The sequence below is a fragment of the Mesoplodon mirus genome (genome assembly GCF_964341445.2).
Source record: "Mesoplodon mirus genome assembly, chromosome: 9".
Classification (NCBI taxonomy): domain Eukaryota; kingdom Metazoa; phylum Chordata; class Mammalia; order Artiodactyla; family Ziphiidae; genus Mesoplodon; species Mesoplodon mirus.
The window spans coordinates 83,094,268-83,120,046 of NC_138985.1; the positions used below are offsets into that span (position 1 = coordinate 83,094,268).

At 43.1% G+C, this 25,779-nt stretch overlaps 1 protein-coding gene across 1 annotated transcript in view; it reads right to left on the reverse strand.

Annotated features, from left to right (window-relative positions):
- The window catches only part of WNT2 (Wnt family member 2), a 47,531-nt gene extending 22,331 nt beyond the window's left edge, over positions 1 to 25,200 (reverse strand). The window contains exons 1-3 of the mRNA XM_082632401.1: positions 25,000 to 25,200; positions 22,678 to 22,904; positions 17,090 to 17,367 (exon numbers count right to left, since the gene is read on the reverse strand). Coding sequence (XP_082488527.1) covers positions 17,090 to 17,367; positions 22,678 to 22,904; positions 25,000 to 25,082 — 588 coding nt within the window. The 5' untranslated portion in view covers positions 25,083 to 25,200. The remainder of the gene's footprint in view (positions 1 to 17,089; positions 17,368 to 22,677; positions 22,905 to 24,999) is intronic.
- Positions 25,201 to 25,779: the final 579 nt, after the last annotated feature.

Consider the following 25,779-nt stretch of genomic DNA (forward strand, 5'->3'; position numbering starts at 1 on the left):
AGGTTACACAGCTGGTATAGGACAGGGTCAGGGTACACTGGAAAGTCAGTTGGTGACCCTCAGGGTGACATTAAATTTGGGAGATGATCACTCAACTTTGCCCAAGTTATTCAGCTTAGCAGGCAGGGCTGGGCTCACTCTGTTCTTTCGTAGAGAGGAAGCAGAGGCAAGTGGGCTGATTAGGGGCTCCCTCATCAGATACCGAAGGCACAGTGACCCTCAGAAAGGCAGTGGGAGAGACGGGCCTTGGAGATCTCAAGTCTGAGCCTTTGGTCCTCAGCTCAGTCATGGAGCAGATGAGGAGAAACCTGCCTTTTGAGGGTCCCCATCCTCTCCATTTGCACGTCCAAGACAGAGGGTGTCTAGGGTGGGGGGCATAGGCAGAAGGGGAATGGAACCCCTTGATGACATTATTCAAGGTGGTACTAGGAACAAAATTCTTAGGGTAACGCATTGAGAGACCTATTTCTAAGAACTTGGAGGTGGCAGTTGGCGCTTGCTCAGCCCACTCCCTGAGGTTCTGGTATAATTGGTCTAGGTATGGGGTACGGGCGGGTGGCTCCAGAACGCAGCCCAGGGGGAGCTCCCTGCAGCACCCTAGCTCACCCTCCACCCCACTCCACAGAAACCAATGTTCCAGGCTGCCTCTCCCTCCCCGGAGCCTCACCCCAGGTAACTCTGCCCTGGTGTTTCCTCTTCCACAGACTCAGTTTCTGAACAAGACTATCGTATCAATAGGATTACGTGTGCAGAAATGTTCATCACTCCAGAAGGTCAGGCCCACAAAAGCATCCTAAAAGGAGCCAAGACAGCATGGTGGCTCCACAGTTGTGCATTCACTCATCCCCTTCCCAGCTCAGGCCTTGGCACCACAGGTTTCATGCTTTGCCCCCCATGGAAGACTGTGCCCTGTTACATTTGAAATCTGTCCTCTTCAGGATGAGCCAGCTTTGGAGGAAGGGACAGAGAAGGAAGCAGGAGAAATGGCATTAGTTCAGTCTCCCAGGTCCCAGGGATCTGGGCATCTTTAAAGGATTTCTTAGAATGAACTCCTTTTCTGGAACTACACTCCCCATATGGCCCCCACCCTGCCCCCCATCTTTATATTCCAGCTGTTTGGTATGAGGCTCACCGGGTGACTTGGACAGCAGGCCTCTGCCAGAGAAACACCCCTAGGAGGGCCGTCTTGGCTCCCCCAGTCTGCCCCATTTGGGTCACCTGTCCGGGAGCCCTCTATCCTAAGATCTCAATGGAGCCACGCAGAACTCACTCCATGCCAAGTGCTTGGGAATTGACTATGAATGCTCATTCTTCAAAGCTTATTCCTTTAAAAGCTGGGTTATTTACTCATAAGTAATACTCTTAGATTTTAAAATAACAGGAAATATTACTTCCCTTTCTTTGTAATACTAGGTTTCCAGGTTGCAAAGTTCGAACTTGATAACTGAAGGGCTTGCATATTAATTTAAAATATGCAAACGGAAGGGTTTGCATATTAATTATTTGATTAACTGAAGGGTTTGCATATTAATTTAATACACCTTGTGAGTCCTTATAAATACGCACAGCCATGGCAGTCGTACACCCTGTTCATCATCATCATCATTCACTGTTAAGTGGCAGCAGCCACTTCCCTCTTCCTTGCTAACTTCTGTTCAGGTGTTGGGCAGCCACGTGCTTCAGAAGTGGCCCGGCTTCTCTCTGAGCCGGAGCAGCCCAAATCAATAATACTAATTGCCACTGATTTTTTTCGGCAGAGGGCATGTGGTGATTCAATTTGGGCCAATGTGATGTTAGGAATAATCTGTTAGGAGGCTTGTAAGAAAGGTTTCTTCACTCTTTAAAAGGGGAGAAAGTCCTTTTCTCTGTCTCTGGATGCAGCTTTCTGCAGCAGCCCCCTTGGGACATGAGGCAGCCAATGCAGGACAAGCAACAAGCTTCAGACGGCAGTCTGGAAGGACAGGAAGAACTGGGTTCTGGAGGGTGTTGCTGAACTGCTTGAATGAACCCACTGTGGCCCTGCCCTGCCTCCAGACTTCTCGTGATCCAAGATATTAAGTTTTCCTCATTATTTAGTGTCCCCGGAGTCTGTTACTTATAACCGAAAGTATTTCCACTGGAACCATGGTCAGTTCTTTTTTTGTTTTTTTTTTTTAACATCTTTATTGGAGTATAATTGCTTTACAATGGTGTGTTAGTTTCTGCTTTATAACAAAGTGAATCAGCTATACGTATACATATATCCCCATATCCCCTCCCTCTTGCGTCTCCCTCCCACCCTCCCCATCCCACCCCTCTAGGTGGTCACAAAGCACCGAGCTGATCTCCCTGTGCTATGTGGCTGCTTCCCACTAGCTATCTATTTTACATTTGGTAGTGTATATATTAGTCCATGCCACTCTCTCACTTCATCCCAGCTTACCCTTCCCCCTCCCCGTGTCCTCAAGTCCATTCTCTACGTCTGCATCTTTATTCCTGTCCTGCCCCTAGGTTCTTCAGAACCATTTTGTTTGTTTGTTTTAGATTCCATATATATGTGTTAGCATATAGTATTTGTTTTTCTCTTTCTGACTTACTTCACTCTGTACGACAGACTCTAGGTCAGTTCTTGATTGTGGATTAATCACGGGCTTGACAATTAACCAAGGGGAAAAGTGAGACACCTTCTCTGGTACTGGTTTGCTCGCATCTCCAGGCCCCGTTCCTAACACACAGTCCGAGAAGTGCTCAATCACACCTGGGAGCTACCTCCACCTCTTCTATATCCCAGGTTTGCAGACTTGAAATTCAAACCCCTAACCTTGAAGAGGGCAATACTCCGCTCCATCAGCGAGGCAGAGGGAAGGGACCTAAGGCTAGGCGGGCTGACTTAGACAGTAGTTGAGGTAAGAGTAAGAAATGGGATGGAGAAGCTCACGATAAGGTTGCCTAGTCTGGAAGAATTCCAATATACAAATGTAATAGCGTTATAATAATACGCACCACATATTGAGTACTGCACTATGTGCCAGGCTCCGCCCATTGTCTGTCTTACCTAATTACCATGATTAGGCAAAGTGGATTATTTTTCCCATGAAACCCAGGATCAGTGAGGAAAGTAAAATTCCCCAGAGTCACCCAGCTAGACAGAGGCAGACTAGGATGTGAATCAGATATGTCTCACTCCCAGATCTATGCTCTTTCTGAAAACACATTTAAAATCTTCATATAAATTGCACTGTGTTTTTCTCAACTTTTGAATTGTGCATACTCTGCTTCCTTCTATCCTTTTGAATAAATCAAGAATTAAATGAATAATATTAGAGACCTATTATAATGGGGCAGAAAAGAAGTAGGGAGAGATATGGGGAGGAATTACATTGCATCTTCCAAACTAATTGTCATCAAAAATCTATGAAACAGGCCATTCACAAGAGAAATACAAAATACTAACAAAGAGACAAAAAGATATTCAACTTCACTAGTAGTCAGAGAAATGCAAACTGAAGCAATGTAACACCTTTTTTTCTTTGCCTAGCAGGTTAGCAAATAGTAAAAAGATTGATAATTTGATAATATTTGGTGTTGGTAAGAGTATGGAAAGGAGATGCTATAACAAACTGTTGGTGAGAAGGTACGGTATCCTCTGACCTTGCGATTACACTCTGGAAATATCAGCACAAGTTTTTTGTTTTGTTTTTTTTTTTTTTTTGTGGTATGCGGGCCTCTCACTGTTGTGGCCTCTCCCGCTGCGGAGCACAGGCTCCGGACGCGCAGGCTCAGCAGCCATGGCTCACGGGCCCAGCCGCTCCGCGGCATATGGGATCCTCCCAGACCGGGGCACGAACCCGCATCCCCCGCATCGGCAGGCGGACTCCCAACCACTGCGCCACCAGGGAGGCCCTCAGCACAAGTTTTGAAGGATGCATACCCACATGGATGTTCACTGCAGCATAATTAGCAATAGCAAAATATTAGGAAAAAACCAAATGACATCAACAGGACAAGGGTTAAGCAAATTATGGTATGTGCTTAATAAAGGAATACGATGTGGTCTTTGATTAATGATGTAGATCATTCTTACAATATAAAAGGATGTCAGATGAAAAGCAAAATGCAGAACAGTATATGTGGTATGATCCACTTTTTAAAGGCCTGCGTATGTGTGCATACACAGAGAAGAAGGAAGGGAAAGAACGTTCATTTACAATCTGGCTGCCGTTTGAGGGGCTGCTTGATCTGGAAAGAGTTAAAAAAACAAAAACCCCCCCACGAATTTGGGGATTGTTCTCTGGCACCTAGAGAGAGCAGGGCAGTGGTTCTCCTTCTGGATACACATTAAAATCACCTGGGGACCCTTTCGGTCACAGAGACCCTGGCCTCTCCCGGAGCTGAATATACCAGAACGTGCCCTGGGGGTGGGGCCCAGCCTTGATGGTACTTCCGGTCTCAGGTGCTTCTAATACCCAGCCAGATTGAGAATCAAGTCCACACCCGGGAAAGCAGCGGAGGAGGAAAAGGAGCCTGCGCACCACGGCCAGAGTCCGGGGCCCACGGAGGGCCGGAGGAGGTGAGAAATTCTCGTGGAGGGGTCGGTCTTAGGACTTAGGTCCTAGGAACTGGGATATCTGATGACTGAATTAGAAGTTATGTCCTACGCTATGTCTCCAAAATGTTCTGAAAATTTCCCACAAGCAGCAGTTTGCGCTAGTGCTGCTTTGGAGGGCACGAAAGATGGCGACCAGTGGAGTAAAAGCCAAGCGCTCTCAGAGAGACAGGTTGCGGTGGAGGGTCCTGCCTGGAGGGACGCTCCCCTGGGGTCTCGGGAGGCGCTGGCTGAGGGAATGGTGGGCTTCCCCCGCAGGCCGCTGATGGAGCGGCTTCAGACCTTTTATTTGCACCTTAAAGGAAATAAGCGAACGAAGCGGCGGGGGGGGGCGCGGCGGGGGGGCGACCTGGAGACATACATCCCAGGCATTGCCAGTCTGGGGCTTTTTTGTGTTTGTTTGTTTGTTTTCTTTTTTCTTTTCTTTTTTTTTTTTTTGCGGTACGCGGGCCTCTCACTGTTGTGGCCTCTCCCGTTGCGGAGCACAGGCTCCGGACGCGCAGGCTCAGCGGCCATGGCTCACGGGCCCAGCCGCTCCGCGGCATGCGGGATCTTCCTGGACCGGGGCACGAACCCGTGTCCCCTGCATCGGCAGGCAGATTCCCAACCACTGCGCCACCAGGGAAGCCCCTGTTTGTTTGTTTTTAATTATTACTTTCAAATTTTAAAATTAAAGAACTGTGTGCGCATGATTTGAAAAAATCAAAGAGTCCAGAAAAGACAGTGAAAAGCAATAGCCCTGTGCTGTACCCTCTCCTCTTATCTCCCCTCCCGGTCTGCACGGCACAACCCCAGAGCGGTCACTTTTAATGCATTCTGCCCTTGTGGTGGTTCCCCAAATGTCTATATGACCAGTTCTGTGCTAGCTGACCACCAGCTTTGTGAGAAACAGAAGGACATCCCATCCTCCAGATACTATACGGACATCCACCAGAAAATTCTCTTCATAACTAAACAAATCTACAGTGACAGTGCAGTGAATGGAGCCCTCTGGAGAGGGGTGCCACGCACGGTTGGCGCCGCTGAGTCCGGCAGCTCTGCCAGTCACTCTATTTACGTATGGGTCAATATTAGATAGTTCCTGATAGACTTCCTCTTATGGGGGGTGAGAACTTAATTCACACCTCATTTCCCTCACCCCAGCTCCCAACATGGTTCTGTAACGGTTGGTTCTGATGATCTCTCCAACTTCAAGGAGCACCCTTACACCTCTTCCAGTTCCAGAAGTTACTGGTGCTCTTTCTTATGAGATGAGGATATTCGCAGGGCTTCCTTCCTCCTCCCCTTCTTCTTCCCAGTCTCTGTCAGCAGGGCCTGTCCTTTTCTTTCTTTTTTTAGGATTACTAATAGATTTTGCTGTTTTTACTTCTTGTTTTGAAATGATTTCAAACTTACAGAAATGTTGCAAGAATAGTACAATGAACTCTTCACTCAGATTTGCCAATTACTAAATATTTTGCCCTATTTGGTTTGTCATTTTCCACACACACACACACACACACACACACACACACATACACATACACATACACGTGCACAAAGAGAAAATAGTCTAGATACATAAATTTCTTATGTTTGAGAGTAAATTGTAGACATGGAATCTCTTAACCCTGAAATACCACAGTACTATTATCAAAATCAGGAAATTTAACATCTTTGGTACAATGCTATAATCTACATACCTTCTTCAAATTTTGCCAGTTGTCCCAATAATGTCTGCTCCCGCCCCTCCCCCCCGCAGCTCGCTCCTCCCCCCCGCAGCTCGCTCCTCCCTCCCCGCAGCTCGCTCCCCGCCCCTCCCCCCCCACCGCAGGTCGCTCCTCCTCGTTCTCATCCTTCCTCTCCTCCTCCTCCTCGTCCTTCTAAGAGCTATTGTTTTCTCTGGTCCAGGATCCAGCCCAGGATCACATGTTGCACTTAGTTGTCATGTCTCTTATAGTCTGGAACAGCTTCTCAGCCTTTCTTTGTCTTTCATGACATTGATTTTATTCATTTATAAATTAATAAATTCATTTATTTATTAAGTACAGGGCTTGTCCTTTTGTGGTGACAAAGATGAGAGCATTAAAGTTCTGTAACAATAGTTAAGTCTCTCATGGTATATCTAGATGTTGAATCTAAAAACTCAAGACAGTAAATATGGATGTCAAACAGTTAACTGCATAACCAAGGACTGCATTTTATAATCTCTGATCCAAAGCATTGCCTCTGTGCTGAAGAAGAACGTTGCTGGAGTGAAGTTTGGCTTTTTTCACTTTACTTGCTACCAAGTGTGTTTACTGTAACCTAATGTCTTCCACTCTCAGGCTCATTCCACCTGTTCCATTACTTCCCCTCGTTTCCTGCGGGTTCCATGGTCCTGCATCTTCTTAGTCCCGTCTGGACACAGCTGGGATCATGCCCTACTAGGTGGACACTCTGCTCTGCCAGATGCCATGTTTTCTCTTTTTTTGGTTCATTCCTTCTCTTCGCTGCAGCCCCTTCTTGAGTAACTCCTTCAAGGCACATGGGGGATGCATTTTATGAATCTTGTGTGTTAAGGTGTCTTTATTCAGCCTTCACACTTGGCTAATAGTTTGGCTGGTTATAAAATTCTGGGTTGAAAATAATTTTCCCTCAAAACTGAAGTTATTGCTCCACAGGCTTTGGCCTCTAGTGTTACAGATGGTAAGTCTGATGTCTGGCTGATTCTCTGGCAACTGATTATTGTTTTCATTTCACTTTCCCGCCCCTACCCCCCACATGAAAGGTTCTAGAAACCTTCCCTTGTCCTTGGTGTTCTGAAATATCACAATGATATATTTAGGATTTAAAAAAAATTAGTCCTGCTCAGCCCTCAGTGGGCCCTTTCGATCTAGAAACTTCAGCACTGAGAGTTTTCTCTTAATATTCCACCCCCCTCCCCCCCACACACTTTTTTAGTCTCTTTACGGAATTCTAATTAGTCAAGTTGCTGAACCTTCTGACTCAATCCTCCATGTCTCATATTTTCTCTTTTATAGTTTTAATACTTTCTTCCTGGCTTCTTGAGGAATAAATTCCGTTAGACTAACACTCCTGGCTCTCTCCATCCTCTTACTCATTTCTCCCCAGGGTAGGACAACTGACTTATCCAACTGGTGAGTTTAGAAGAAGGAGCAGGGCTTGTGTGCCTGGGTTCCTTCTCTTTTGGCATCTGCCAGCCTGTGGAGCAAACAAGTTATGATCAGCTCCTGCCCTTCAGCAAGGGGCTCCCTGCAGGGCCCCGGTGCGCAGCCTGGGATGGGGTGAGTGAGTCTGCCCAGCTCCCGGTGGAGTCGAAGCTTCAAAACTGCACCCTCCAGTGCAGCCTTTTTTTCAGTCCTGCAACAGACGCTGTTACTCCTTCTATCTACATCCCTTGTTCATTTTTTAGTTGGTTTCAAACTCAAGTGGGAAAGAGAGGTGATGTTTATGTTTCTCCATTTGTCCTTTGGGCTTTTTGTTTTACTTTCTGGGTGATTTCTTTGGCGTTCTCTTCCAAGTTCTCTGTTGTTCTCTAATTGTCACTTTTTCAAAGCATCCATTCTTGTTGTTCATGGATATTAATATCTTCTTGTATCTTCTTGGCTTTTAAAAAATTTTCCTCTCATCCCTGCCTGACTTACTTTTTTGTTTGTTTGCTTTCTTTTATGCTTCTGAATTTAATCAAATATATGGTAATTCTTGGACAGTCTCTTCATATTTAAGAGTGAAGTCATAAAAAAGTATTTAGGTACTCTGGTTATATGGTGGGGCTTGTGGACCAGAGGTTTGCTTTCTAGTGAGTAGGTAGGACACTGGCTGTTCTGGAGACCCTAACTGCAGAAAGCCTAGAAGGTTCAACACTAGACTTCCAGGAGTTCTGCTTGGGGGTGAAGGGGAGGGGATGGGGTTCTTTATGCCACCAATGGGTTTTTAAGTTAGTCCCAATTTTCAGCTCTATGCTTCTCTCCAGTGCTCATTTGTATCTGAAATTTTCTCAGGGTATCTTGGTTTCCACATTCCTCATCTGCTTTTGTTTTTTCCCCCCTCATCTGCTTTTATTCTTCTAGGCTGAGGCTTCTCCATCCTGCTTTATGTTACAATTTCTTCATTCCCTTTCCACTTTCCAGAAATTTGTTGAGTTCTCTCATTTCTTTGACTATTCTCTTTATTCCTGATTTAAGCCATTTTTATTCCATTACTATAATTTTAATGAGGTCTGAGGGAGGAAGGAAGAGGTGAAATTGTATATGTTCTGTCCACAGCCTTGAGTCCGATTGCACTTTGAAATGTTCTGGAAGGAGACAAGGATTGTGAGGGGAGGAAATGTTCTCATTTTATGAGACACACTTCTGCACTGCTCAGTTTGTTACTTTTGTTTGTATGAGTATTGTTTTTTGTAACAGAAAGAACTCGAAAAAGAATCGATTACAGTGACTTGCTGTCTCTCTCCAATGTGTGATGCTGAAAGCTTCTTCCAGAAACAGGCCTCAGCCCATGACACATTTAGGTCCTGTTTCCCACTTTGTCTCGAATCTTTTCTAAAGGGTCTCTGGGACCACTTCCTTCTTTGATTCTTGATGCGGACTGCTGTCAAGGTTCCATTTTCAACCTACTTCTTAGGCCCCTCTTTGTAAATTCTCACAGCCCTCCTGGCTTTTTATATCCCCCAGGCGCCCAGTGCAATTCCTCATCAACCACTTCCCCTCACTATTTGCTTAATCCCACCAGTGTTTATTCTGTGACATCTCATCACTAAACCTTTGCTCATTTGACATGACTACTTTAATTTTTTTAATTATTTATTTAATTTATTTTTGGCGGTGTTGGGTCTTTGTTGCTGCTCACAGGCTTTCTCTAGTTGTGGTGAGCGACAGATACTCTTCGTTGCAGTATACGCGGGCTTCTTATTGCAGTGGCTTCTCTTGTGGAGCACGGGTTCTAGAGTGCAGGCTCAGTAGTTGTGGCGCACGGGCTTAGTTGCTCCGCGGCATGTGGGATCTTCCCAGACCAGGGGTTGAAGCCGGGTTCCCTGCATTGGCAGACGGATTCTTAACCACTGTGCCACGAGGGAAGTCCACTACTTTTAAAACGATGAATAAATGTGACTGCTAAGGACAGGAGTACTCTTTTGGCATTTAGCCTCATAGAAACCATTTTTAGCTTAATATATAGCTTTTCTCAATAAAAAAATCTTCAGTAAGCTCATCATTCTGTCAGTGCTAAAATCTTAGTAGATTTTTGATGGCCCTTAAATCTTTGATTTTGAGCACTTTAAGCCTTCAGGTCTGCAGAAGCTATTTTCTGCTCTTAGCATTTAAGAAACTTATAAATATTAATATTCTATACCACAGAAACAAAAGTCTGACTGTTTTTTCTTACAAAAAGGGGGGGCATGGAAGAAGGAAATACATGCATTGTGCAAGCTAGAACAATTCTATTTTATATTTATCCCAACTAAAGCTCAGAACATAATAACAAGGCATAGCATTCATTAGGATCTTACCATATGTTAAGCCATGCTGAGCACTTGATTTAAGCGCTTTTATTTAATCCACACAAACATATAAGGCATATACTATTTTCATCCCCATTTTACAGATGAGGATATTGAGATACCTAGACCCTGAGGACCTTGCCCTAGGTCTCACAGGCAATGTAGCTGAGGCAGGATATACCCCAAGCCTGTCTGACACCAGGTTGACACCTTAAATCACTCTGCCAGCCTTCTCATGAACTCCTGGGGGTTCATGGTCTCTGGTTTCAGTGGATGGGTTCTACAAAAGTTTTTACATTCAGTGTTTGCACATCAAATTAGTCCACAAAGAATTATTTTGACAGTTTTAATAAGACAAACTTTTCCCAAGGAGAGTGAAATTTTAGTCTCTTAACTCAGGCTTTTTGGAGACGGAGCCCAAGCAACACCAGGATGTCTTTATAAGACTTCTTTGCAGATCATGAGAAATTTTTTTGCAAGTACCTGCATTTTGCTAAGTTTATGACCCCTGTGTCCTGCTATACTGATTCTCTCCCTATCAGAAAAAGGGCAATCCACCTTATACCATGTGAAATCTATGCAAACTTAACTACTGACCTTGCTTTAGAGATCCTGCTTAGAATTTATTTTAGGTCTTTATATGCTATGTTTCAACTAAAGTATTTAGTTTAACTTAAGCATTTGAAGAAGTGTTGGTACTTCACTTTTTAGTTGGGTGTGTGCCATAAAGCAACTACCGTATTTCTGGTCCTATATCGGTTTTCCTGAGGGAAGCATACATTAAAAACATATTATTGAATTTTCAGATGCTGGCTTAAAGCCAAGTACATTTATTAACAATTAAATCCCTTTGACAGGTCCACATCTCTAATAAGAGTTACTGAAAACCAGACCAACATATCTTTCAAACATACATGCTCTGGAACTAGGAAAACAAGGGCTATTTATTAGCAAACTGTGCAGTTGATTTGCTTATGCAATCATTTATTAACTTAAATACGACATTGTGATTTCTTGAGCACTGTTATTGTTTAAAAACAGTGACTGTGGGTGGGCTTAGCTAGGAAATATAAGGTGTGGAACTTATTTGTGGAATTCAAGAACATTACTGTTGACTAACCATATATATAATGATTCTTATTGACTAATGAGGCCAGTCTAAAAAACATTTTCTATGAATAATAGAACTTTACCTGGAACTGTAACAATTTTGTTAACAGTTTTCTCTGCTTTGGGACTTTAATTCTGGTTAGTTTTTGATTCATACATGGTAAAAGATTGACAGTATCAAAAACATTCTATCTTTGGGCCCAACAAGAGAGAGGTGAGGCTGGCAGAACTGATCTAATTTTTCAGACTGCATTTAATTTTATGAACAGAGAAGGCCAGTCAGAACATAAATCTGTACTAAGTGAAAGTTGTGCTTCGAAAAGATGCTCAACATTATTGAAAGGAAGATGAGGATATACAGGAGGTTAAAGCAGTCTGGCTCTGTAATTCAGTTCAGTTTTATTACTTTCTTTTCTGTTGATATTCCTTACTTTTCGAGAGTGATTTCTTTTTCATCACACCTAGTTCTCTTGGTTCAGACCCGTTATGTATTATTTATCTTAAGTGGCATCATAGGATCTATTCTTGGAAGTCTTTATTAGGCCCAAGATTTACTTGCCTGTAAGGCTATGCTTACATCTTGTACACTACCCATTTGTGTTGACTTTGGAGGTATTTCCTGTAGTCAGAACTTGGAAGTATCTGCTTTGTGCTGGCGCCTCAGTGGGCCGAGCTCAGGGGCAGGCCCGGTGCTCCACAGCACTGACCTCGAGGGGTGCTGGATTGGGCAGAGCACAGAACTAGAAACTCTGGCTCCTTTGCCCTCCAAACTTCTCACATATAAAATACAGGATGGGCTTCCCTGGTGGCGCAGTGGTTGAGAGTCCGCCTGCCGATGCAGGGGACGCGGGTTCGTGCCCCGGTCCAGGAAGATCCCACATGCCGCGGAGCGGCTGGGCCCGTGAGCCATGGCCGCTGAGCCTGTGCGTCCGGAGCCTGTGCTCCGCAACGGGAGAGGCCACAACAGCGAGAGGCCCGCGTACCGCAAGAAAAAAAAAAAAAAAAAACAGGGTATCTAAATATATATAAATGTAAAATACAGGAGGCTAAGTTAAGTTTGAATTTCAGCTAGGAAATAAATTCAACTTGTTTCCTAATTCCAGCCACCTTATTATATAGACTTTAGTCTCTTCATATGGAAAATACGGATAGTAATGTTACCTACCTCCTAGGCTTGCTTAAAACCTGGTGCTTATGTGTATATATTTTATTTTCTGTAGCAATCCTTATTAGGTAACTTGTCCAAGGTCATGCTCAAGTATTAGAACCAGTGTCCAGAGCCCCAGCCTCCATGTTGCCTCAGTCAACATGATGTCAATAGCTAAGAACCCCTAATGAGCCAATAACAATGTAAACACTATGTTAAAAATATAAATAGCAACACAGCTGCCATATGCTAATTTTTTATTACTATCCATCAGGAAGCTTACTGTCTGTATCAGTCCTTATATGTATAGGTAAGGCTGAAAATAAAATTCAGGGAGGTAGAAATTTCTCATAAGTTTCCTAGTGAGTCTATTTTTAAAGTCATTCATTCAAATCTATTACAGAAGATTTGAACTTTGAAATCTATCATTCTTTTAAAGTGGACTCTAGAGAAATTAACAGTACATAAAACTGGAACTTCAGTATTTAACATCTCCTGCATTGTTCAGTACCTTCCCATTGCTTCACAGCAGCACCCAAATATCTCAGCATGGCCTTTGAGGCTCTCCAGATCTGGCCGAAACTCAAATTTGCAGCCCCAGCTCCTATTAATTCTCAGTCATGAGCTCTACCCTAGTACCCTTGTCATTCTTCAACTTTGATGTTCTTTCTACTCTCCTATCTTTCTCTGGAGTCCCTTCATCCTGGAAAGCATTTTCCCTATCTCAGCCATAGGCAACCTTTATCTCCAGCTTCAACACCCAGCTCTTTTATGACACAACCTTTCTCTCCTCAACTAACTGGCCCTTTGGGTGATTTTTGTATTATACCATGTAGCACAGAGCTTGCCTCGCAATTGTATTTCACTTGTCTCCCTGATTAAAATTTAGTTTCTTGTGGTCAGGATTTTGTCTTATTCTTTTCTACATATGACAGTACCAGAAACAGTGCTTTTCCCAAATTTAGTCCAATAGCACATAGGAACAGTGCTCTAGAACTTGCAGTGCCTTGATTTGAAATTTTGGAAATCCACCAAATAAGCTTTGGGCATGTTCATGGTGACTAGAAGTTATGTTTTTGGTATTTAAACAAGGTTTTCCCTTTTATTAAGAAATAATACATATTCAGTTTAGGAAACTTGTAAAATTAAAGACACACACAAAGAGGAAAAAAATATCACCAGTAAACTACCTTCCAAGGACTGCTGCTGCTGCTGTTTTTTGTTTTGTTTTGTTTTTTCAGTACAGAAATGCTGTGTGTTTATCTTTCTCAGAAATTCTCAACAGAGACAACATGGAAAGGTAGATAAGGACAAAAAGATGAAAGCAATGGGTTTGAGCCCCCAAGCCCGGCACTTCACGATTGTATGACCCTATGTGTTAGTCACTTGATCCCTCTGAGGCCCAGTTTCATCATCTGAAAAATAGAAATACTAATACTGTTTTTTATTCCAATAGGGGTTTTTTAGAAGATCAAATTACAAAGGATTTTGACGGTCTTTTGTACATTAGCTAATGCCGTATGCCTATTTTTTATTAGTATGTTAGACTGTACCGAAGATGAGTCTATGGGTACGTGGAGAGATCAGATTGAATCCTAAGTACTAGTTCAAACTGGATTTGTGCCTGATTCTGTACCCTGAGTTATAGATAACCTTCACGTCACTAAAGGGGGAAGGGGGGACTAGCTTTTACTGAGCACCTACTACTTGCCAGGTTCTGTGCTATTCACTTTACCCTTGTCTTTCCATAGCACTACGTAATCCCCTTTACATCTGAAAGAGCCTGAATTCAGTGATCTAAGCCACCAGTATTGCAGGGTTAAAACGAAGGTAGGTCTCGCTTCACACCCCTTGTTCCGTCTTCACTATGGTAAGAAATACTTTCGGGGAAAAGTATTTTTATGGAATTCCTCTTATTCTTATTATGGAAATGTCTTGATTGAATGGCAGTATTTGATTGGGTACATGGAATATTTTGAGATAGATTCTCTTAGGAAAGGTAAAAGGAGTTGTGATCATTTCATGTAGAAAGAGTGGACTAATTTAAAGCTGTTTTCAAGATCCTGAAAGGAAACAAATGGTGACTATCAACCAAGTAACTTTCACCTGAAATTTACCTTAACCTAACTTAAAATATAATTTAGAAGTTTTCATAGTATGGCTTCTTTAGATCTAAAAAGAACTGCTAAGAGAAGCTATGGACTGTCTTTTTCGATAAAATGTTTGTTTTGAACAAGGTAGATTTATCTTTTCAAGACTTATTAATAGTCCTATTTGGAGGCAGAAAACTAGACTTAAGATGAGTTCCAAGAAAACATGAAGGAAAGAAGCATCATTACAAATTCTGTTGAAGCTGTGATTAAAATAAAGTGATATAACAGCATAGAAGATCTAAACTGATATTACAGTACAGAGACACATGGGGGTGCTCTAACCAGCTGCTATAATAAAAGAATTAAACTGTTCAAATATTAGGGGAAAGTTAAGGCCTGTTGTGAATGGCAGTGTTGAATTCTGATTTGTAGCGTTGGCTAAGCAGAGCAATCTTGGAATAGATGGCTTTTCTTTTCAAATGTATTGGCCCTGCCCCTTGCTCCCCACCCCACCCCATCCCCCCATTTAAAAAAGTAGAAGATGTTCGTAGTGGACAATTTGGGAAATACTGAAAAGCACAAAGAAGAAAAACAAAATGAACTGATGTGGCTCTCAGCCTTGGAGGCTGGGGTTTTCTAGAGCTAGGCCAGTCGGAGGCTTAGCTCAGGAGGCCTGCCTTCAAACTCAAGCCCAGCCTGTTCTCATTTTGATTCCACAGACCTTCTGCTGGTACGAAGGGGGAGTAGAGACTGGGGGTCTAATGACCGCAAGAAGAGAATTAGAGACGCATGTTTATCTCAATACATTTACTCTCATTAAAGTTCATATTCACTGACATCATGCATCTCCTTGAAAAAGTCTGCCCACCCACCATTAATTAAAGCCACATTTTAAAAAGTCAGTGTGTGCACTTTTATTCCAATCAAAAGTAGCCTCCTAAGTTTTGCAGAGTAGGCAGGAGAATATCTGAGGCCTGACAGCTGTTCACCTCTACACAGTTAGGAATCATGTAATTTACATTAAGAATCATGTTTATTCGGAGCCTTCAATATAATAGCTAAGATCTATTGTCTTGAAGAGTAGAAACATTCAATATCTAATGATCTATTAAGCAAAATTAACATTTATTTTGATGAGTCAACGTTATTTTGGATGCAGTGTATGACCGTATGCTCTTATCTGTACAAATAGTCTGAGAGATCCAACTATATACTGTGCTTGAATAATTAAGCAGCATCCTCCTATCAAAGACACCACACTTTATAACCTATACATATGGTATCAATGTCAAAACAAAGGTCAATGTAAATTTTTCCTTATCTAAACCATTGCACAAACAGTAATTACCACAGTTGTAAGATTGCACAACCGTAGTCTATATTCTTGGCAGTAGTCACTATAAGTTCATAAATTTGTGAAAATTAGGAATGTTGATTTTCCAAGTTCAAGAAAGGTACTATTTGTAAATTGCTCAGGTCACACTCATCTTATTCCATGTGCTAAGCAAGACTTCTTTCCTTCCAAATTCCTTTAAATGAGATCTGTTCCCTGTGTGAGCCTAGTAAAAGGGTTTTCATCCAAACAGATCTGCATTCTTTTCTATTCTTTTTTCCTATTAAAGCCCCCCTGGGGACTTTTCAATTTTATGCTGATCTTTCTTTATATATTACTGTCAAGCACATATTTATTTTGTGGTGATAAAAGACAAATTATACTTATCTCTTCTCATTGGCAGTTAGATTATTTTAGAATGGTTCTAACTGAATGTTTGATTAGCCAACCAGTTTATGCTTCTTACACAAAGGCCTAATGTGCAGCATTCAGATTCTCTAGTTATTCTGGTCAAGCCACCATGCCCAAAGACATGGCTCATCAGTGGATCTGAACACTGGCATTGAAATGGTTTAATCCTAGGCCAAACCACCCCATATAGGGGCTGGGAGTTGAAACCTGAATTCTAGTCCTGGCTTTTCTTCTGATTCTCCATGTGACCTTGAGCACTGGAAGGTCTATTTCCTCATCTAACAAATGGGAGTTAGGGAATGAATATTGACCAGGTACCCACAGCCCAAGAGCTTAGTCAGGACTAGAGGTTAAGGGGCCAGTGTGCCTCTTTGGGGCATGTCTTCCCCTAGTCCACTTACTCATCCAGTACCAGAAACCCCTTAAAAGCCCAAGGTGGGGCTTTTCAGAGTGAAAGCAGCTTCTGGTTCTGAAAAGAGCTTCCCTGAATCTAGAAGAAGCCAACAGGCCATGCCTGGTGAGTTGCTTTCATGATAAGTTTGAGAGAAGATGTTCTGGGACTTGATACCCCTTAGATACAAGCATTCAGTGTCCTACTGGTATGTGGGATGCAGCCCTATCCTCAACCACAGATGCTATCTTCTGACTAGATGATACAGTATGCAGAGAGACCATAGGCACTTGACTGTACCCAATGCCAAAAGCAGTGGGTGGACTCCTTCAGCTTAGCTGTGGGAGGGAAGGTGGAGTGCAGGTGGGGATATTTCAACCCAGTTGGTGGTATTCTTTAGAACAAACAGCTCTGGGCTGGGGGGCAGTGGGAAGTTGTGATGATAGCATTTTAGCACTCTAGGAAGGCTTAAGATAAGCTTGCCTTAAGTGATTTATAAGGCCATGCAGTCTACAAAACGAGCACTTTTGCAGTCCATACCTTCCTGCCGGCTCTGTTGTTGTGAAGATTCATCAGGGCTCTGGCATCCTTTCCTTTCCTTTCCTTGGCGTCCACAAAGGCTCGGGCAAACTTGATCCCATAGTCAATGTTATCACTACAGCCACCCCAGTCGAAAGTGCCCTTGCTGTCCTTGGCGGTTCCCTTCTTCTTTGGGTCACAGGAACAGGATTTTAATTCTCCTTGGCTACAGGCCCTGGTGATGGCAAATACAACTCCAGCTGAGGAGATGGCGTAAACAAAGGCAGATTCCCGGCTACCTGTAACAAAAATGCTTTTCTTAAAAGTAGTCTGGCATTGCTCGTTCTGAATAACTTTTACACGATGGCTGTTTAATACTTGTTCTGCCTCTGACATACTTTGCCACTAGACAAAGTATCCTTGAAGAATTCTTTCCTAGAGCCGAGCCTCGCTCTTGAATATGAATCATCGCGCTTAATACAAGCTTTTATCAATTTGGATAACTGTAGGACAACTATCCTTAAAGTAAATAGAGTATAAAAGAAAATGCAGCAAAAGCCTGCCCTGCCCAGTTCCTGGCTTCATATTAGTCTCATACATGTTCTTGCTTTAACCCAGAATCCCACATGTTCCAGAAGAGAGGAGCAGGACATCTCTAGACCTTGGTTTCCTCCTCTGCAGCATACAGTCTGAATTCTACAATTCTATCATTCCATAACATATTTTGGTATTCGTGCTACTACAGCTCTCACTGGAAAAACCTTCCAGACCTCCAGGCATTATTGAGGACACTTGTATGTGTGTAAATGATTGCTACTGAAATACTGAATTCAAAGTAGTCTAGGGGCTGAGGTGGGAAGACAGTTCACAGCAGTAACCAGCACCTCTGGTTAACCCTGGAGAGCTTTGGCTTGGCGTCAGCTTTCACAAGTAACGGCGAGATTATTGAAGGCAATATGCAATATCCTTGAGTTACATACTACGTCTAACTATTAAGGTGAACTTACTTTCTTCTGGAACACCTTCACTAATCACTGGTATTGGGTAAAAGACAGTGAAAAGCTTTTCTTTGGTTTTTTCTGGAAGGCAACAAATTTACCTCCTATAATTAGACCCGGGTAAGAACCCTTTGGGGTGCTTTCTTAGAATTGTTCTTTATTAGAGCACAGGCTACGTTCACTTCCAGGCTGAAGGGTACATATTTCAGTGCGATAACTACATTAAATTATTTTAATAATCTGTAGTAACTCATAACACGGTGTTGTGGTATAGTGACAGATATAAGGCTCTTTAGGGTCTGTGTGCACCTCATTTTTCAAGTGGAGCTGTATTTCACTGTTATTAGCATGCCTTTTTACTAATGGTTGCTGCAGCAAATATATTCGCCATCAAAATAGAAGCCGAACAAGCTAATGCCAATGCAAGGCAGCAAATGGAGAGCCATTTGGTGATTCACTATGTCACTATGTCAAGACGAGTGTGACTTTTTGAACCACACAGCTGGCAGAACAAACCACCTTTTTGCGTCGAAGCCCTGCTTGTTTCCGTTTGTCATTCAGTGTATTTATTATACATGCCTTGCAATATTTGCTCTGCTAGTCTCATTATTAAAAATCAGGAAAACGTATCTATACCATATTAAATGGCACTTGCCTCAGCCTTCAAAAAATATCTTCCCCGAGACCTCTAACCATCCAAAAAAAAGGAATCAATCATGCCTTGAAGTTAGGTAATATCAGTTATATGAATATTTGCCATAGGTAGCAGGTAGTGCTCTCCAGAGAGAAATGTGATGGTTGTAGGAGCCGTTTTAGAATTCCAGATTATGTTATAAGGATCACAGATGATTTTCTAAGAGGAATTGACGTTTTGTAAAAGATGGTGACTCATAGATGCAAATGTGGCTTAATCTCTGCTAGTGGCTTTCAGATAAATACAATTTTTATTTTACCCATTTTACCATGTAGGAAAATACCTTGTCCATAGTCATCCCATTGATCTGCTAAAGCTTGGTTTTGGATTTGGAGTTTAGTGCCCACATTTAGAGATATCATATGGGGGAAAATTCCTGAATGCATAATATATTTTACACTAGTCTTATTTCTTAAGGAGAAAGAAGAGAAACTTTATGAGGTGGTCTTTTAGGGGAAAGCTATGGAAGATGCAGATGATAGAATGTCAGTGACCAGACAGTATTTTGAAGATTAGTAGAGGAATAAATTGTCTAGGCACAGAATGCATCCTGGCCTAACTTGCAAACAACTACATTGACTTGTTGGCTGAAAGAAAAAAAAAATCACTTAAAAATCTGCTACATTTCAGAAATAATTTCCAAAGCAAAGCCATCACCTTTCTAAATATTTGTCATTTATTTTTCAAACGCATTATTAAATAGCTAGATATTTATTTATTTAAATAAAAATTAGCACATGGAATATCTTTTCATTTTACCTCCAGATGTTTTGGTATATCATGTAGATATGGCCTTAAGATGTTTTCAGTTAAGTGTCTTAGATGAATCACTAAAATGCTATGTGCAAAATAGTAGCACATTTCAAGAGCTGGCTTTGTAACAAAACAAATTTTGATCTCGGGCCTCTTCTTAGAAAAACTGATTCTTTTTAAAGCCATTGCAATATGAACCAAAATCCAAATCTAAATGGTGATATTTAGACTTCCTGATGTGTTACTATTGAAGTTTCTCTAATTTTTGGCTTGAGATAAGTCAAGCAATGTTTACTAAGTGTATAGGCTGGGACCAGCAGCTGGGAAGGCAAAACACTAGAAGCTAGGCTTTCTGGAAGGTTATGGGTTGTTCAACTCTTCTTTTTTTAAATGCTTGCCTTTTTTTTTTTTTTTTTTTTTTTTAAACAAGGATGAAACCTAATCACCTTTTTGTTTAAAGCTTATTCTAGAATTCTGAAAGTATATGCAAATTCTTGCAGGATTATTTTTGAGTTTACCAGTTCTGTCTTTACATTTCTCTGCCCGTGTCTGGTGATAGTCGGTTGAATGAGCAAATTATGAAACTTCCTAAAAATCGGTCTGCCTTACTCTTGCTCTCTGAAGCAAAAGAGGCAGATGTTCTCCATTTCTCTATGACCACAGGATATGTTAGTAACTTTTATGTTCTCCTTATATGTGGTACTGCCCTTTGGCTTTCCTATTTATCTATGAGGACATTTAGGTTTCCGAAGGAGGAGTTCTTTACAACTCTAAGATGTGAATTTCCCTCCAAGCAATTAATTGTAAAACTCTTTGGATAGCTTCATTGGAATTTCGTGATTATTTCCAGGATAAGCTACCTTAGGCCAAATTCAGCCTTCCCATAACCAACACAAAATCATCACTGACAGTCACAGGAGTTTACGTAAATGTCCAGGAAGAAATCTGGCCTTCTGTGAAGATTGGAAAGAAACTGTGTAGCATGAGTGTTTTAAGTTTTGAGTACTTTGGCAAAGCATTCAGCTTCATCTGAAAGAAATCTGAAGGGAGTAGTTATAATCTCTAATTTACCTGAAGGCTTAGCCTAAGTCAAACTTGTTCTGCTTTCTCTATTTATAACCTTTTCACTCTCAGCCATTCTACAGCTCTGAAGAAACAAACATTGCCAAGATTAAGTTGAATGAATCTCCAGCTTTGGCAGATACACTCTCTAGAATCAGTGGTCAAACTTGCTTCCTTTGATTTGTTATGGAAAGGGTTTTTTTTTTTTTCAATATGGAGACATCTTAATGGATTTTCATAGACAGACTCTATAGGTGATCATTTTATAAATGAGAAGTATACTTAATTTGTAATCATTGGAAAATGGTTGAAAACTTTGAAAAGGAAAAATCCTGATACATCTTTAACACCAAGAGCCTGTACCTAATATATGCAAAGATTTATTGTGCCAGATATTTGCAAACTCTCTTTGATAAGGTCCAGTACTTTAATTGATTCACTGGTGAGTTAATCTAGGTGAAGTCTTAAAATTCCATGTACCTGAAATTTATTATTATCCTTTCAAAAATTTTGTGATGTCATATCAAAACTCCAAAAGGAATGCGGAAGAATATAGTTCTTAAACCAGAGAATAAAATTGCAGAATATCACAGTAAATTAACTTTAGGGGTACACTAAGAGTGAGAGTACTACGCCCTTGGGGGATTTTTAGAGACGTTCAGTTATGCATTTGGCCTCATAAAACCCTAGGGCTGTGATGATTACCTGATAGAAACACCCTCTGTTAAGCATTACCAAGTGCACAGCCCGAATGATTTTCTTAGGATTGGGAGGGGGAGGTGGGCAAAAACAAGTGGAAAGTTTCCTGTTTCTGGGGTTCATACATAAACTGTTGTGTTTTCAGTAAGATTTCCCAGTAGCAAATGGGATGTGCTACTTCTTGGAGAATGCTGCTAAGACCAGGTTAAGGGATGGGGATGTTTTGAACATAAGATCTGATTTTCAGTTAACTTTCTCTGATTGTGTACAAGTTAGTAAGCTACTTTCCACATTCAGAACTTTTAAGAAGTTTATTATGTAATTAGAAAATGTTCAATGTGCTTTCTAAAAAAAAGGAAAAGGAAGAAACCACAGGCGTACCCCATTTCATTGCACTTTATTGCGCTTCACAGATATTGTTTTTTACAAACTGAAGCTTTGTGGCAGCCTGGATTGTCAAATGATGGTTACCATTTTTTAGCAATAAAGTGTTTTAAAATTAAGGTATGTACATTGTTTTTTCAACAGTTAATAGACTGCAGCATAGTATAAACATAACTTTTAATGCATTGGGAAACCAAAAAAATTCGTGTGACTTGCTTTATTGTGGTGATCTGGAACCAAACCTGCAGTATATCCAAGGTCTACCTCTGTGTATTCATGGTTCCCACCCCTACCCTCCATAAATATCCTTTTGCTTAAAATGTACCTGGAGAATAGGCACTCACTACAAGTCCATCCATCCATTCATTCAACCATTCAATGAATGAGTGATGCCTATAACACACAAGGTACCAAGTAAGGTGCAGGGAAAGCAGATGAGTTCCTGCCTTACAGAATTTACAGTTTACTGAAAAAAAAAGTTTAATTTAGAAACAGAGTGACCCGAAGCTGAGTAGCCGAATGGGAGGTCAAAGGTGGTGAGCAGAGATCTGTCTCTGCTTCTTAATAGCACTGACTTGTTATTGTAGTAATGACCATCTATGGCCAATAAAAGATTTGGGCATTCTATCCCAATCTTCTGCTCATTTCCTTCTGGAAGTTTCAAGTCCCAGAAAGAAGAGTTAAAAAGTCAAAAGCGCTCTGTGGCTGCTGCGTCCTTTCTTCTAGAGACAAAATCTGAACCTGGAGGGACAGGCAGCGTTGTGACTTGACATGGATGGACAGAACCAAGAATAAAAAGACACCAGCCTGCGGCACTACATCCTCCTCCAAAACTTTAGACAGACAAGCTTCTTGATTTCTCGAGTCCTTGTCTGTAAAACGGGACAGATGGCACCCAACAGAACAAGCTTCTGACTGAATAGCATGCAAGACAAGATGAGCAGGAACTTTGAAGACCAAATAAGGGTGTGTGTATATGAGGGTAGAGCCCATGAGCTGCGTGAAGGCGGGAGACTTACTTCGAAGCAGGACCCTGCCGAAGAGGCTGTGATCCCTGTCCAGGGTGTTGCAGTTCCAGCGGTGCTGGCGGAACTGGTGCTGGCACTCTGCTGTCCACTCGGCCACGCCCAGGCCGATGGCACGCATCACGTCCGGGTGTCGGTGGCACAGCTGCCGCTGGCGGCTCACCAGGCCTGGCACATTGTCACACATCACCCTGGAGGAGCCACCTGTAGCTCTCATGTACCTGGGAAGGACGAACACGGGGGAGAGCACAGAACAGCGAGGCCTCACATGGTGTTTCCCGGGAGAGGGAAGAGTTCAAAGCAGCATTTCAAATACGAATTCCTCTCCTTTGGGGGATATTAGAAGGCAAAGGTTATTTAACTTTAGTTCACTGGAGAAGCGGCACAGCAGGCATGGTGAGTGATCTGGTAGAAGCCACCCCAAAATGGAGTGCTGACTGTTTCTTGGACGTGAAGCCGAGGCCACCAGTTGATGCTCTGGGCAGGGTGGGAGAGGCAAGGTCTGCAGTTGGGGAATGGGTTGAGGGGGGAAGGGGCAACATGTTTTTGGAAGACTTCTTCCAAGAAGACTCTGATCTCAGTACACAGTGTGTCTGGACTTGGCTTTGGAGGAAGCCGACCTTTAGAAGCTCCTCACTGCCATTTATTTGACCTAATGTTTAAGTGTCTTAAACTGTCTGTATCTGTCTAATCAACACCTGCCGGTATCTGATGTTATACTCTCCGCACAGGCATGCCATTCTTTTCCTACTAAAGAATCTGTTAAATATTTCCATTTTCCAGCTCGTTTTGGCTTTTATAGAGAACCTTTGGAAAAAAATCTTTCTATTGTTATTAAGGACACTAAATGTTTGGAAGAATCAAACAGTGTTATAGCTCCATAAAGTACTTTTGAGAAGAAACTTTAACAAAAAATTACATCATCATCTCTACCCAGATGTTCTCTATTAGTTGTGAAATGTTTAGAAAGGTACCTTTTATATAACCCAAGCTGCCATAGGTGTCTTTTGAAGCGATCAAACAAGGAGAATGTCTTTTTCTTGTATTTTCATTATTTTATATGATCATAAAATCATTACAGCTGTGACTCCCCAAAAATATATTTAAGTGACAGCTGAGAGACAATGTGACAAAAAGCCTGGGCAATAAATAATGTTTATACACCCATGGAAACAGAAATAGTCATCTCTGATAAATCAATCTTTGATCCTATGTCAGTAATGTCAAGGCTAAACGCCTTTCTGTTCAAAGTGGCTTAGGAAGGAATTGAACCCCTCTTCCCATCCATGCTTTCTTTGCTTTGCTCCTTTGAAGAGCTCGTGTCTTCCTAAAGTTCCCTGCTCCAGTCTCTCATTTGGCTGAGACGCCTTACTTTTGCCTTACGCCTTACGCCTTCTTTTTAAAAACAGCACATCATAACAGATAACAGGTCTTTCTGAATCCGTGTTTTAAGTATCAGTTCGGAAGTTTTTAGGTGCAAGAACGCTAAAGAGCTCTCAACTCTATCTCTTCTCAAGATGAAGGAAATGGAGATGAGTTTCTGGGTGGGGAGAGCCTCTCCCTTTGGAACTTTTAAGGATGCAAAGACCTGTTACGTTTCAACGTTCCTTCACTATGCAGAATAAATCGAAGATCCACGTATAAAGGACAGCAGCAAAGTTACTCTTTGGGGTGACTGTGGTTTCGAACTGACATCTTAGAGCCCCCGGCCTCTGGAGCTTCGCATTAAGGCGGTAGTCTCTACCTGGAGGCAGCAAAATGTTCTTCCGCCCCACTGGCGTGAAGCACTAGGAATGTGGAAGGACGGGAAAGAAGGCAAAATCACACGCTTTGGGTTCTACCGCTCCTGCCCGCCTGAATTGACCCGTCGGTTTTTATCTTGAGGGTTTTTTGGGGGGAGGGGGAGCATGGGGGGACGATAGTAGTTTTGGAGGTAAGTTCACTCACATACACACACACACACACACACACGCGCGCGCGGACACACGTCTGTGCTAGTAGAGCTAGAGACCCGGCTTAGCGCTTGTCTCAAAGATCCCGATTTTGCTGTCGCTCAGCTGGATCCAAATACACCGAACATCCGAGCTCTCAGTTGAGGGGGAATATGGGGGGCGGGGGGGTGTTGAAGTTGTCGAAGCTGGAATGGGCTTCCGAGGAGAATCGAAGGGGCGATAGGAGAGGGCAGCAGCTGGGGTTCGGGTCGGAAGCCGTGACTGCCGCCGCCGCGGGGAAGCGCCGCCGGGAAGGGTCTATGTGGCCCCTGCGGTCTCCCGTCCCATCCCCAAAATACCCCGGCGCCCGTGCGCGTGCACTTACCACCATGAAGAGCTGACCTCAGGGCTGAGCCAGGTCAAGAGCAGAGGGAGCCAGAGCCAGATTCCACCGAGACAGGCGTTCATATTAACCCCCTTGCGTCCGCATCAGGTCAGACTCCGTGTGCGGGCGCCATGCGTGCCCGGAGCAGAAGCGCTCAGCGCCGGGAGCGCCTCGTCACGGCCGCCGGCGCCTTGCCGCGCCCCCGCCCCCCGCTCGCGTCTGCGGCGAGTGGCGAGACTCGCTGATAAAGTTTCAAGCGACCAGCGGGGCGAGCGATAAAGGCCAGCCGGGGCCGCCTCGCCCACAGCCAATTCCCCAGGCGCGGCGAGCGCGGGCTGCCGGAGAGCTCTGTGCGCCTCCCGCGCGCCCCGGTCCCTTCAGCTCCCCGCCCGCCCGCCCAGGCGCAGCCAAGGGAGGGGGCGCTGCGCCGGGTAGGATGGCGGGGGGGGGGGGTGTCGCGCGGTTTTATATAAGGGTGGGTGAAATGATGGCAAGAGAGGTCTGTGGGTGAGGTGATGCGGGGAGGGAGAAGCACCTCTGCGTGGCCTCGGGCACCCGCGGAGGCAGGCACCTTTCGGGAAGCTCCGGGCCAAAGAGCATCAGTGGGTGCCCCGCCACAGGACCGAGCGCTCCGGGTAGGCGAGGCTACCCTCCGGCAAACATAAGTCCCCGAGCGGGCAATGTGGGGAAAGGAGGGAGAGGATAGGGATACAGCTGTGTACAGGAGGCAAGAATCCAGAGATGATTTTCAACTCATCCCTCCGCTTCTTTTCCTAATAC